This window comes from Plecotus auritus, assembly GCF_963455305.1.
Source record: "Plecotus auritus genome assembly, chromosome: 4".
In the NCBI taxonomy this organism is placed as follows: Eukaryota; Metazoa; Chordata; class Mammalia; order Chiroptera; family Vespertilionidae; genus Plecotus; species Plecotus auritus.
In genome coordinates, this window is record NC_137775.1 from 137,306,223 (window position 1) to 137,321,331 (window position 15,109).

Genomic DNA, 15,109 nt, shown 5'->3' on the forward strand with positions numbered 1-15,109 from the left:
TCTCCTGACACACTGAAGTTTAAGTTCAAGGGTCATTAACTACTTTACTCAGGAGAGACAGGTGCTGGGAAAACAGGACTGAACGAAACTTTTTAAAAATCATAAATAGAAGTATCTGATGTGACAGTACACCCCAGCGAGAATATTTGACTCACAAACATTACTGGGTGCTGGAAGGTATAAAATGATGAGCAAAGGGTCCCAAATTAGGTCCCCAAATATATGGGGACCCAGCTGCTGTGCGGAATGAGGTCTCTGCGAAGCCTGCCGGCCGCCTCTAAGCCCCTCAGCCTACAAGGATGCTACTGAGGGCTTTGCTCTGTGCTGTCCAGGTACCCGAGTAACCAGGTGGTCCTGCATTCTGAGGTCACCGGGAGGAAGACCCACAGGGCCTGCTGGTGGAACAGTCATCTGCACTTCAACTGCAACCATCTCTCCTTTCATGGTAAACACAGGAGCCTGTCACTCAGTCAGTAAGGTACAGAGGCCCTCAGTCCAAAGCCCTCAAGGAACTCAATGCTCCCAACAACTACATGAGCTCAGAAGTGGATAGACTTCCCCAGTCGAGCCTTCAGATGAGATTCAAACCCTGACTGACACCTTAACTGTAGTCTCACAAGAGATCATGAAGCAGAGTACCCAGCTAAGCCATGCCTGATTCCTGACCCACAGAAACTGTGAGATGATAAATATGCACTGGTTTAAACCATTAATTTGGGAGCCACTGTTGGCCATGCCTTCTCTCAGTTTGGAGTCAGCATCCCTCACTTTCTGCCTATCCAAACACTTCAGGGATCACCTCCTCTTCCAAAAAGCCTTCCCTGATTTCTCCCTTAAACTCATGACATAATTCTCTATCAGGAAGCTCAAGGTTTCTGAAGTATCTTGTGACCACCTATAGGGTCACAAGTTCATAGTCATCTTTTTCCCTCCCAACACCTAACACTTGGCCAGGTATTTTGTTAACTGTAAACAAATCTATCCTAGTACAAAGGCAAAGTACTTCAGAAAAAATACACATAAAGCAATATCCAAAACACTGTAACAAAAAAATGTGATACCTGCTTTAACTCTTCATCGTTAGCTCAAATGTCTGACTTTAAAATGTCTGAATCAACAGATTCAAACCCACCTCTTTCCCCCCAGAATTCACCCCGACTGGCCAATCAATACGATTTTGCACAAAGATTTTGAAGGGTCTAGAAAGCACAGTGTTTAAGGTAACTTGCTTTACATTTTAAAAGAACCCAAATGCTAGTTAGCAATCCTACTCTATCAAAAGTGGATGTTGGGCACAAGCCCAAGACATAAATTCCTTATTAATTAAAAACACAACTAAGCACTACTGTATGCAGACGCAAGCCTAGAACGTGCGAGAGTACAGCAGACCTCACCTTCATCTCCGGGTACATGTACCGGTGGATGGAAGGCAGCCAATAGACCGGGGGCAGGCTGCCACCCCTCCCGGGACCAGCATGGAGCACCCCTTTCTTGTCCTCGTAGAAGGCAGCCAGATGGGAGTAATGTCCTGGTGTCTCCAGTTGGTGTCTGCAAATAGGCACATGCAGGGTGAGATCGAGACCTGGTGGCTGCCACAGTTCTGTCCCTCACCCCCCGCCTCCACGTCCCCATCCCAAAGGCTGCAACACTTGGGGCAAAGGCCCTGATAAACTGAAAAGACCCCTTTTCTGAGGTTGCCCAGGACGCCCCTTTGGGAATTACAGGAGATCCTTAGGAAAAGCTCCAACATGAGATCCAATACTCCCTGACAGGTGGGGGGCACATTCCCCTGCTCATGGGGAACAGGCGGAGTTCTCAGACTGTAACCAATGCCTATCGTCCTGGGCGAGGTGTGCTGACCACTGTGTGGGGCTTCCCAGAGCCTGGCTGTGGGCCTGAGAAGGGGGGCCTGGGAAGACCACGATCCCTGTTCTGAGCTGCTCTTTGTTGAGAAATCATGCTTGCGGCTTTGTTGTTGTAAGAGAATAAGAGGAAGCAGTGTCTCAAACAAGAGGAAACAATTATCAGATGTCTCTAAGGGCTCAGAATTTCTGCACCAAGTAATGAATAAAAAGCTCAGAATCTCTTCCTCCCCTCCCCGTTTCCCCACTTGGGATGGCAGGGCCTGGTGGTGGGCAGCCCTGCCAACTGACCCCAAATCAAGAAAGCTGCCTGGAGGCCCTGGACCACTTGGACAATAGGGATCCTGCATTCACGGCGAATGCGGAAATGCAGGGAGTACTATTTGGCACTATGTTTAATGGGGGTGTTAAGGGTTGAACTGTGTTCCCCCAAAAAATATGTTGGAGTTCTAACCCCCAGCACCTCAGAATGTGACCTTATTTGGAAACTAGTGACCTAGTGCATGGATTCGTGCACATTGAAAGGCAATTAATTAGAAGGTGGCCAGCGGGACAGGACTGGGCGAAAAGGGCCGTACACGCCCGGGAGCCACCCTCCCATGGTCCCTCCCCAGCATCTGCGGAGTGAGTGGGGGTCCCCCTGGCAGGTGCGGTCCCTCGACCTGGCCTGTAGGGATAGGGTCAAAACCGGTTCTCTGACATCCCCCAACGGGTCCCGGAGTGCGAGAGGGCACTCTGCAAAGTTGCTGTCATACAGGGTGTGGAACACAAACACAAGTGCAGTAAACCAAATTCCGGGCCCACAGTGCCCAGCAACAACATAACCCACGGCTGAAGGTGGAATTGCGTGGCCCCGCGAGGAATCGGGCTCTCTCCTCTTTGGTTTTGGGGTGCGTCACCCGAGAACCGCTGCTGCCAAGTCACTGCAGCTTGGCAGCTCCTGCGTTGAGCGTCTGCCCCCTGGTGGTCAGTGCGCATCATAGCTATCGGTTGGACGGACACTTACTAGTATCATATTAGCCTTTTATATATATAGATAGGGTCTTAAAAGATAGTTAAGGTGAGTCTTAACCCAATGTGACTTGGTTCCTTATAAAAAGGGGAGATTTGGACACAGGCACGCACATGCAGGGAGGACGCCTTAAGAAGATGAAGGCAGAGAGCAGGAGTGATCATCTACAAGCCCTGAAGGCAAGGCCGCCAGCAAACCCCACTGCGGAGAGGCAAAGACACATCACCCCTCCCAGCCTCGCAGGAGCCAGCACTGCCAGCACCCTGATTTTATTCTTTGGCCTCCAGACTGTAAGAAACACATTTCTGTTCTAAGTCACCCAGTTTTTGGTACTTTGTTAAGGCAACCCTAGGACATAGGGAGGAATAAGAGAGGCACCTACACCTTTTTAGCCCATTTGTTTTTTCTTGGCACCCTACAATTTTCTCCCACTGCAACAAAAAAGAATCCAAATCTAGCTTTCCTGAGCAAGGGGAGGCTCTTCTAATTACGGCTGGAACATCAAAGACTAACACAGGCCATCTCCCCAAACTGTCACTGTTGCTGACCGCAAATGCTGATACAAACCACTAGACCCAAGACTTTCATCGTCCAACCAGCTCCACTCCAGAGTGACCAGTGCCCCAGCCTGAGGCCATGGCTGCCACTTCACCTTGAGGTCCCAGGCAAGTCACTACACTTTTCAAAACGCACGTTCTCTTTCCTTAAAATGCTGATGGTACATTTCAGTAGACACCGGCGCCACCTCGAGAGAGATTACTTTGAGATGTAAATGAAATGAAGTAGAAAAGGTTGCCTCACACCATTTGTGATATATCGGTCATGCACACATCAGTCCCAGTGATCCTGCAGCGGCTAGCCAGGCGCACAGGGAGGGCTCAAAACCAGGGGGGTGGGGAGGGTTCTGGGCAAGCCCAGGAGGAGACCTTCAGGCAAATTTACATTTTTTTAAATATATTTTATTGATTTTTTACAGAGAGGAAGGGAGAGGGATAGAAAGTTAGAAACATCGATGAGAGAGACACATTGATCAGCTGCCTCCTGCACACCTCCCATTGGGGATGTGCCCGCAACCAAGGTACATGCCCTTGACCAGAATCGAACCCGGGACCTTTCAGTCTGCAGGCCGATGCTCTATCCACTGAGCCAAACCAGTCAGGGCCAAATTTACATTTTAAAAAGAAAAAAAAGTCAACTACATTCAATGAATGATTACTAAAATAAGTGTCTCCGAGTAATAGCTCTCTAACTCGGGGGTTCCTGTACATTCTGCTTTAAGCTTTGCCCAGGGTACTTATAATCACTTCTTTCACTCTTACAGAAAGGTTCCTGTGGATGGGAAACCCGCAGTGACTCACTCAGTTGTGTTTGTCTATCTGAGCAGATGGCAGATTTCAGACACTCTTCAGGGCTGTGTGTCAAACTGATGCAAGTTTGATGAATATAAAATAACACAAAGACAAGATTATGTTCAAGAGTGTTTTCATTAGGACCTAATTTCCCTAAAGAGAAGAGTGAGATTCGTTTACTGTTTTTTTAGTATTTTCCGCGTTAAAGGGGATAATTTATGTAACGCTTTATTACTTTCTCGGTTCATTGGTGATTTGCTGCTCTGCTGTCTGTTCTGCTTGGCTGCATTAAATGCTATGCGTGAACCAAGACTCTAAAGAAAAGCTCTGAGTCAGGGTCCCTTAGACAAAAAGCTGGCTTCAGGATCCTGTCCTCTGACCGCCTTAGACACTCCCAGCTGATGGAGTGGAGTGGGCAGGAATATGAAATGTAGAATATGAACATCGACATCAACACAAATTGGCAGTTCCTGCGTAATTGGTAAACAACTGTGGTATGAAAGCCTCAAAATTTAAACACTACAGATTTTGCAATAAACAAGACTGATCATCAAACCATAATACCAAGATAAACAGAAGGTAAAGGGGGCATACAGATTATGCAGGAGACCGCCTGGTGATCTTACCCAGGAGGATGCACAGATTAACAATTACCACGTGGAAATGTAGGCCATGCATCTATGCAGATGTTCAAGAGGCGTGACATGGTAAAAGCTGACGAGTAATTGACACAATACTAGTACATGCTACTGATATGAAGCTCAGGATTCTGGGCCAGATCAAGGACCAGAGACACTGGCGGTCTCCAGAAATGCACAGCTTCTTCACAGATACGGATGTTTATGAGACCATGCAGACTCCCACTGCGGCTCTCCCTGCCTTCCCCCACCACACCCAGCAATAAGGCATCCAGCGTAAGAATGAGAGATGGCGCTGGGCAATGACTGCACCATCGCTGGCTGTGTTCATTACCCTCTGAACCAGTCTGTCTTCTGGCTTTGCAAGTGCAGGAAAGCATGCATTTCCACGGACTGCTGGTGCAGGTCCAAATGGTACCATCTTCTGCAGGGTCACTTGCAATGTCTATTAAATTGTACACTGTATATACCCTTGACCCTAGGGTTCCATTTCCAGGATTGTGGCCTAAAGAACTCCATATATGGATGTGAACAATCATTTACCTACAGGGATGCTCATTTTATAGTGGTGAAAAAATAAACAATCTAGAAGCCCCCAAATGGTGAAATAGTTACATAAATTGTGATCATCTATATGCTGAAATGCAATGAAACCACCAAAATGATGGTGAGGACTCAGTTATTATATACTAAAAGGTTAGAAAATTTAGATAGTGAATGACTTGTTTTTGTGTGTTTTTTTTAATTAACATGTATGTGCTTATTTATAAAAGGGCAAAAGACTAGAAGGATATAAATGTTAACAGTAGATATGTCTGGCTGGTGGTGTCATGTTCTTTTTTTCTTGGAGTTTTGTGTTTATTTTTCCAAGTTTTCTATGTTAAGTATATGCTAATTTTATATTTAGTCTTTTTAAACATTTTATTATGGAAAGTTTGAATTATATGCAGAAAGTAGAAAGAAGAAAATAATAAACCCTCTATCCATCACTTAGCTTCAACTATGATCAATGTTTTATCAATATGGTTACATCGCCGAAACCGGTTTGGCTCTGTGGATAGAGAGTGTCGGCCTGCGGACTAAAGGGTCCTGGGTTCAATTCCGGTCAAGGGCATGTACCTTGGTTGCGGGCACATCCCCAGTGGGGGGTGTGCAGGAGGCAGCTGATCGATGTTTCTCTCTCATCGACGTTTCTAACTCTCTATCCCTCTCCCTTCCTCACTGTAGAAATCAATAAAATATATTAAAAAAAAATATATGGTTACATCTATATCCTGTTCCCCTCCACTCTTTTTCCTGAAATGTTTTAAATATTTTATAATATTTTACCCATAAATACTTCGGTTGGCATCTCTAATGGATAAAATCTAATTAAAAAATTAGCGTAACCACCATGCCATTATCTCACCTATATTAATAATGATACCTTACTAAAAACTAGTATCCACTCCACATTCAAATTATACCAGCTGTCCCCAAAATGTCGTTTGAGTTGGTTGTATGAATCAAGATCTAAGCAAGGTCCCAAAATGTAGGGATGTGTCTTAACTCTTTAACTTTACAACACTCCCTCTTCCTTTTCTCATTGTTTCATTATAAAGCAGCTCTCCGGCATCTTGGGATTACTAAGGAAGAGTCACAGAAAGGAGTTGTAGATGAACCACTAATAAGTTTGGGATATCAGAAATAAGAACGAATATAAAACAGAGATTAGGTGTTTTCAGAAATCAAGTCTGGTTAGTTTATATAAACGTCATGACTGCAGTCTAGTATCACCTGCCTAGACCTGGGCCTCCCTGACGATGCTTCTTTCTTTTCCTCATAGTCTCTCTTTCAAGTCTCTTTTCTCATGTTACCTCAAGCCCTCTTCAACCACCTTTCTAGCTATAACTCAAAATCTAAAAGCCAGAAAAAAAGATTAATGAACTCACCGAAGGAAAGAATCTGCATGACAAAAAAGTAATGTTAGATAATAAATGACAAAGTGGAAAAATATTTTCAATTTATGTCACAAATAACAAATCTCCCATTGTACAGAGAACTCCTATAAATTAATTTTTAAAAGGCCAATAACCCAAAACATATGGGAACAGTTCACAAAAAAGACAAATAATTCAAACTTAACCTCACTTGTAAGAATAAAAATGTAGCCCAGTTGATGTGGCTCAGAGGGTGAGCATCGACCTATGAACTAGCAGGTCACAGTTCGATTTCAGATTCCCAATTCCCAGTTGGGGCACATGCCCAGGTTGCAGGCTCAATCCCCAGTAGGGGGCATGCAGAAAGCAGCCTATCAATGATTCTCTCTCATCATTGAAGTTTATATCTATCTTCCTCTCCCTTCCTCTCTGAAATCGATAAAAATATATTTTTTTGAAAATGCAAATTAAAACTACTTATGTACCATGTTTTACCTATCAGAACGCCAAAAATTCAAAGCTTTTATGTTTGTGTAGGCAATGTGGCGAGGAAACAGCACCCCCTGAATTACTGTTGGGCATGCAAAATGTTACAATCTCTACGAAAAGCAATGCAACAATCTCTCTTAACATTAGAAATACATATACCCTTTGAACCACTAGTTTTATTTCTGGGAATTGAATGTACACATATTCTGCTGACTTATGAAATGATACTTGTTCAGTGCAGCCTTATTTGAAATGGCAAAAGACTGGAAAGAACTAAGTGCCTATCAATACAAGACAAAGAAAATCTGGTTCTTCTATACAGGGCACATTTACAACGGTAAGAAACAAAAAAGAAACATCGTTGAAGATATGAAATATGAGAAGACCTCCCAAATATAGTGTTTAATGAAAGAGGCAAGGCACAAAACATGCAGAACATGTCACCTTTTATATGAAAAGGGGGAAATGAAAATCTCCATTTGTATTTGTATACACACATACACAAGGTCTAGAAAAATACATGAGAAATGGACGGTGATTACTGGGATAATTGGATGGATGTGGGAACTGGGTAACAACTTAATGGTTTGCTAGTGGTAGAGACTGCCATTCTCTCCTTCCTTTAGTAATAGGATTTTCCAAATTTTAGCTGCTCACATGGCCACCAAGTTTAAGACCACATTTCCCAAACTTTCTTGCTGTAAGGTGTGGCTAGTTATTAAGATGTGGCCAGTGGAATGCGAGCAGAAGCAATGTGTTCCTGGGACACATGACATGCTAACGATCAGCAGGCTTCTACCAGGAGGATGAAGACAATTCTCTAGAAGATGGCAGAAGACAAGACAGAAAGACCTGGGTCCCAGGATGACCCAGAAGAACACAGCCACCTACCATCCTGGAGGGCTTCTCCCATTTGGGACAATCATGCTAGAAAAGAGCTGTATTTCTATCTTGTTTGATTCGCTGTATTTTGGATTTCTTTGTTAAAGCAACTTAGCCTTGCTAAAGCAAAAAAATGACACCTAGAAATGAGTTCCCACAGTGTCAAAACCACATGTGGCATTGGCTTAGTAGCTGGCAAGGGAAGGGGCTAACAAAATAGATATTGCAGACTCAAAAGAAAGCTGGTGACCCTTGTTATACTGGAACATAAAAATTGCTAGCACTTCAATAACTTGGAAGACAAGCCCTGCATCATCTGAGGGGCAGCAGTGGGAAACAGAATGTTGACTGCTTCTTGCTGTTGTTAGTGAGCTATATATTGTCATATGACCAGCCTATGAAAGTCTGACTTTTAAACCCTCAAAGAAACCACTAAACCCTGCCCCCCCCCCCCAATCTACACCAGCAGAAAATGTGTTCTAAAACTGGGCAGCCTCAAGAAGTGGTTCGGAAGTGGTCAGGAGGGAAGTGGACATGACTTAAGAGAGCAGAAGCAAAGCCTAGCCACGGGCATCCGCTCTGTCGGGACAAGGAGCCTGCAATCCTGCTCGGAGGAATCTCATTGCTGTTACGGACTAACGACTGCTTGTACTTCCCACTCTTCCCTTTTCCAAAAGGAGTTTGTATGGTGGTTTCCACTCTAGCTTCTATATTGTATCTGCGAGTTGAGGAATGGCTGAATCTGTCTATTCTTCGATAGCTTTTTCCTAAGGAGAAGCATGTCCTCACCTAATGAAAAGGACTGCCTCGGATCACATGGAAACCCTCGGTCCTAGCCTGAAGGCATTAACAGAATGAGCCTCTGCATGTCTCTCTTGGGGTGGGAAGAAGAGTACACAAGGATGCCCAGGTAGCCAGAGGGCCAAACGGAAGCAGGCGTTGCTAATTTCCCTTCCAAATCCATTCTTCCCTTTTCCTGTTTGTAACAGAAGCCCCAGAATTTTAACTGGTCGCAAGGTCACTCACCTAGCAAGGGCCCTTCCAGTCTCCTCTGCTGTGAGGTGTCTCTGTGACTGAGAACATGACAATGGAGTGAGAAGTGATGCAGGCAACTCCCGGGCCTCCCTGTCCCCCGTGGGCCGGATGCGGCCGTAGTAGTGAGAGCAGCTCTGAACACTGAGGGCAGCTCAGAACAGAGAAAACCAATCTGAGAACTTGGTGGGATACTAAGAGAGAAGCAGCATGGGTCGCTGACGACCGTGTGGAACGGTAGGCTGTCCACCCTGACCACCTGCCTCTCTATATTGATTGTTCCATGAGAGAAGGAACCTTCTATCTTATTTGAGCCATTGTATCTCTTATCACCATTTAGCCAGGGCTCTAACTAATATCTTTGTATAATTGTAAAAGGTACTGCCTATTTGGGAAATTAATGTTTTCAAAAGGAATCTGATAAAAAATGTTTTCTTTTACTCCATAATATTACTTGTGAGATTCAAAACTGAAGGAATATTTCAAATAGAGAGAAAAGATACATGGAGTGTTCACTGCAGCTCTAAAACGCAGAGAAGCAGTTAAAAAAAGTTAGAAACATACTAATCCTCAACCCCAGGGAATAATAAAATAAACTGTAGGCCAGCGCTAGCATTATAGAGCTATTAAAATCATCAAAATGATAATACAGAGAGAACATGTGCATGACTGGTACCCCTGAAGAAGGAAAAGTTGAATGTTTTATTATAGAAGGAAAGAGTCCTGAAATTAAAAATAAAAGACATATCTGTATGTCAAAGGAGACAAACTATCCCAGAAAAAGAAAAGTTCAGAAACATCACAGATAGAGAAAGAATCTAAGGTACCGAGACAGAAACAACTTCTCCAGAACAACTAATATTAGGAGATAGGCCAGTATTCTGTGCAGCATCCTGAGATGAAAAAAGAAAGACTCAAGAATCTTATAACCAGTCAAGAGTACAGGTAACAGACCAATATGATTAAGCAGGTAAGACCTCAGAGAAGGCAGCACTCACAATCCTTTCATGGGGGGAAAAAAGTGCTTTATGGCAAAATCCAACCAACCAATAAATAAATCATGTTGGAATTCAGGACTGTAGTAAGCCATGTTGAGTCCTGGAAGAGGTAAGAAATCTACAACTGAGAGTTAAGAACTGAGGGGATTATAATCATAGAACTTCATGTAATAGATCGATCTTGCAAATTATAAAAATTGAGATAGGAAGCAGGGGAGAAGAACTGGGAAGGAGTATAAGATAATGGACTCTGTCAACAGTTGAAATGCAATTTAAAAACCAATGACACCTATACAAAGATTTATACACTTTACTGTACATGTTATTCCTCAATAAAAATAAGAATGATACCGCATCTTCATGTTTTTCATCTTTTTTCTTAACTTTGGAGGAATAGATCAAGAAATAAGATATCTTATTGTGAAAAAATATATATTCCCTTAAAGTCTGACAATTCCTTCAGTTTCATTTACTCTGCTCCTAATAGGCAGAAGTAAAATTAAATATATTCATGAAAACAGCCTGCTATTTGATAAAATTAAATCCTCATAAAATATTAATCTCATTTTTATAAAATTATTTCTATTTTATAATGGCATTCACTGCATATTGAGAATGGATCTCTCACTGAGTGGGAGGATTTTAAAAAATGAACATCTCTCTGTTTGGGAGGATTTTAAAAATTCATTTGTATTTCTATATAAATTTTAAATAAACATGTTTTCCCCCCACAAACAATAAATTTCATGTTGTTTCAAAGATAATGATCAAGAGAGACTGTTATATAAAAAATCAAAATAATGATACATTGAAAAAGTACAGGAGATAAAAATGTATGTATGTATATATATCATATAATGCCAAGGATATATTTTTTATAGTATACACACACGTCAGAAAGGAGGCAAATGTACTAAAATTTTAACAGCGTTTTAAGGATCAGGGATAGATTTCTCCCTCAAAATCTGAAATGAAATTGGAGTACTTAATAATGAAAAAGAATGTTAAATGACTAATAGTTTTGCCGCATCTGCTAAAAATTCCCTTCCTATTACCCAAGTAATAATAATTACCCTAGCCAAAACCGGTTTGGCTCAGTGGATAGAGCGTCAGCCTGCGGACTGAAGGGTCCCAGGTTAGATTCCAGTCAAGGGCACGTACCTTGGTTGCGGGCACATCCCCAGTGGGAGGTGTGCAGGAGGCAGCTGATCGATGTTTCTCTCTCATCGATGTTTCTAACTCTCTATCCCTCTCCTTTCCTCTCTGTAAAATATCAATAAAATATATTTAAAAAAATAATAATAATTACCCTAAATAAATGATTAGGCTTAAAAAAAAAATAAGCATCTGTTTGCCTCCCTGGGGCGAGGAGGTTATTATCATGGCTGCAGGAAACAAAGGTCATGCACCTGGCAGCAAATTATTTAATCAGACGAAATGGATGACTATTAAAATAAGGCAAAATCTACCCCAGCTTTCATTATAGTATGAAGAATTATTAGGTGGTACCTTAGCTGAAACAAAAAGACCACCACCTGAGACATGAAACATGGTCGAGGGTGTTCTTGGAAAGGCATCTGTTGCTTTGGCACACAACCTTGATCGCCAAGAACTCATTAAGACACCAGCTGGCAGATCCTTGCTGCCTCCCCGCACGTGTAAAGCCACGTACCGAACCTGGTTCTCCAAGAAGTGCATGTACCGGTAAAGCAGGGTGTAGGACGGAGACAGGATGCCCACGGACTTCATGCGTGCTCCGCGCTCCAGCTCGCTCTCCACGGGCATGTTGGCGAAGCAGGCCAGGCCGAAGAAGGGCCCCTTCCGGAAATAGCTAAAATGGACCAAATAAGCAGTGTGGTTCAAAATCAGGGAGAGAGATTTTGTTTTTGTTTTTTCTTCATTCGGGATACAGTCCCCAAGAAAAGAAAAAACTGTGTCCAGGGCTTTTGTAAGAAAGCTCAGCCTAAAAATAACACCTTTTTTAGGATCACAGGGGAACAATTAGCCTAGGCCAGTGGTCGGCAAACTGCGGCTCGCGAGCCACATGCGGCTCTTTGGACCTTTGAGTGTGGCTCTTCCACAAAATACCACGGCCTGGGCGAGTCTATTTTGAAGAAGTGGTGTTAGAAGAAGTTTAAGTTTAAAAAATTTGGCTCTCAAAAGAAATTTCAATCGTTGTACTGTTGATATTTGGCTCTGTTGACTAATGAGTTTGCCAACCACTGGCCTAGGCTACTCAACCTCCCAAACGAGACACCCAAACTCTAAAGAAATGATGGAGCTCGCCCAGGGGCATCCAGCTGAAACCAGGCCTGATCTCTGGCAAGCCTGCTACCCAACTGCCCATGACCATGAATATGTCCCTTCTCTCTCCTGCATAACTAAGGACTTGATGGAAGACCTAGTACAAAGATTCATCTCCAGGCCTGTCTGGAACCAGCAATCCGTGTCATCAGCATAAACAGTGTTGACTCTTTCCTCTCTTCCTGAGGATCTGCTCTAACAGAGCCTGTGACCAGAGCGGCTACATTTCCTTCCTCTTTCTCACACTGCATCAGTCATGGGTTCAGCCCCAGGGGAAGATTAAAGCTACTTCTTTACCTCATGTTTCCCTTTGCTCCTTCTCCCAAGAACCTTAATTACACAGGATGATAATTTGGCCTGACTTAAGGCTGGAATTTCAAGCTTTAGCTCATAAATATCCTGAGTTAACTGAAACTAAAACCAAAACTCCATGCTTTCATTAAAGCCAAACCTCAAGTGAGGGACAACAGTTTTTTAGAAAGGGAGAAAACCTTTACAGTAGAAGCTCTTAACTTCTTTGGGTCACGAAACCCACTGAAAACTTAATGAAATGTAAGGACCTTCTTGCTAGAAAATTTATATAAATGCAAAACTATATTTTTCAGGGCATTTATACACGCCTCCTGAAGACCCCCTTATACTCGGGCGAAATACATGGTAGAGAGAAAATGGAGAAGACTTACATTCAGAAGTACTTACATGAAATCAGACTGGATTTTATGGGACCCACTGGCCATAGACTTGAACTCAACACCTTCAAGGTCAATATCTTGAGGTAAACACCATTCCACCATGTTTCCTGTGGGGAAGGGAGAACACAGTTAAAAGAAGCAAAGTCATTCAAAGAACAAGGCAGAGTACAGGGCTCAGCACACCTGGCACAGCAAGAAACGAACGCCATAACTTGTTAAGGCTTTAGTTTACCTAAATCCTGTACTGTTCAGGTACAGGAAAATACTATACAAAGTGCTATCATAACTATTCAGCTCAACGGATTTTCCCAACGTGCATACACCTGTAACCAGCGCCAAGACCAAGATGCAGAACAGATCTGCATGTCAGAAGCCTCTCGAGCCCCCTCCAAGTCACCAACCCTCTCCTGACTTCCAACACCATGCATTAACTTTACTGTTTTTGAAATCTGTATAAATGTGATCATCATGTGTGTTCTCTTTCGCTCAATATTTTTTGCAAGATTCATTCACATGGGTGCGTGGAGCAAGTACTTCCATCCTATGCATATAACACTGTTTATCTACTTAACTGTTGATAATACATTTATGGTTAATAGCTCATTTTCAATTTAATGCTATTACAAATATCACTGCTGTAGACTGTCTGGTGGATACAATTGGAAGCCAAACTACATTTCTCAGAACTCCCTTCCCTGTGTGTTTCGGGTCCACATGGGAAGGTGGAAGTGAAGCAGTGGCTGTGTCGTATTCACAACAGAAGGTGGTGCAGGAGCACCAGGCAGCTCCCAGTGTGGGGTACAGCCAGGCCTGCCGCGACCACCCTCCCTTGGATCCACCTCCTTGGATCCTCTTCCAGCTCTCTGACTCCTGAGCCAAGAGTGCGTTTAGTTCCATAATGCTGGGCATTAGCTTCAAGACACACACTGCGCGCTAAAGCTGGAGGCAGCGACGGGCTGACCCAGGTTCCCATCCATCCTCATCAATTCCAGCTTGTTCTCTTTCTCCCCAATTTTACCACCTTCTTTCATAACTGCTCACTAGTACACTCCGAGCTCCATGATCACACACAAAGATGACAGCCGTACACAGTATCTAACCAGCTCCCACGCTGTGCAACACCACATTCCTGAAATAAATCCCTGTATGTATCACCCAGTGGTTCTCTCTTGGATTAACCTTTGACTGACACAATAAACACACATTTCTGTTGACTACATCTCGAGAAGAAGTGCTGTAAAAATGTGTGCTTCACTGCAAACTAGAAAACGTCAATAGTTCCCCAAGTAGTATTTTCCAAAGCTTAGGTGGACAGGGCTTCTGCAAAAAATAAAACAAGGTTTTAAAAAGGGATTTGAGCCAAATAAGTTATATAAAGATGGACAGGACACATTATTGCAGAACTTCTCAGAGCCTTTATACGTTACTCTGCACTGTGAATCTCTATGAAATGAACACAGTGTTTAACGTTTCCACAGTTATTTGGCCAATAAACCTATTTTTAAGGAGCATCTAAGGGACATTTTATAGACATGCTAGTAGATAAGGGGCAGAAAGTTGGCCCTTGGTATCCATTCTTCCTTGCTCCTAGGAAACAGACCCTTCTATGTTTAGCTTGGCACATGGCCTTCCAAATGATAACTACGTTTCTCAGCACCTTCTTGCATATAGGTATGGCTGTCTACGTAAATTCTAGCCATCTCATTTACTCAACCAATGAGATGTAGACTGACGTGAGGTGTGTGGTTTACAAAATGTGGCTTAATGGGCAGGAAAATGACGCCCCTTCCTCTATCCTGCTGCTGGGAATGTAGACGTGGGTACAAGCTATCCTGAACCATGACGGGGACGGCACCTGCCTACTTGTCATGGAGGGGAGGATGGAGCAAGAGCCACTGTTGAGTCTAGGTCCCTGGATGACCTCGTGGGTCT

At 43.2% G+C, this 15,109-nt stretch overlaps 1 protein-coding gene across 2 annotated transcripts in view; it reads right to left on the reverse strand.

Annotated features, from left to right (window-relative positions):
* DENND11 (DENN domain containing 11) overlaps positions 1 to 15,109 on the reverse strand; it is a 41,760-nt gene that overhangs the window by 11,233 nt on the left and 15,418 nt on the right. The window contains exons 2-4 of one of the 2 annotated variants that reach the window (XM_080666995.1): positions 13,185 to 13,284; positions 11,884 to 12,012; positions 1,395 to 1,548 (exon numbers count right to left, since the gene is read on the reverse strand). In XM_080666995.1, the coding sequence (XP_080523121.1) occupies positions 1,395 to 1,548; positions 11,884 to 12,012; positions 13,185 to 13,284 (383 nt within the window). Of the gene's footprint in view, positions 1 to 1,394; positions 1,549 to 11,853; positions 12,013 to 13,184; positions 13,285 to 15,109 lie in introns of both variants that reach the window. The other variant, XM_080666994.1, reaches the window with a different exon arrangement.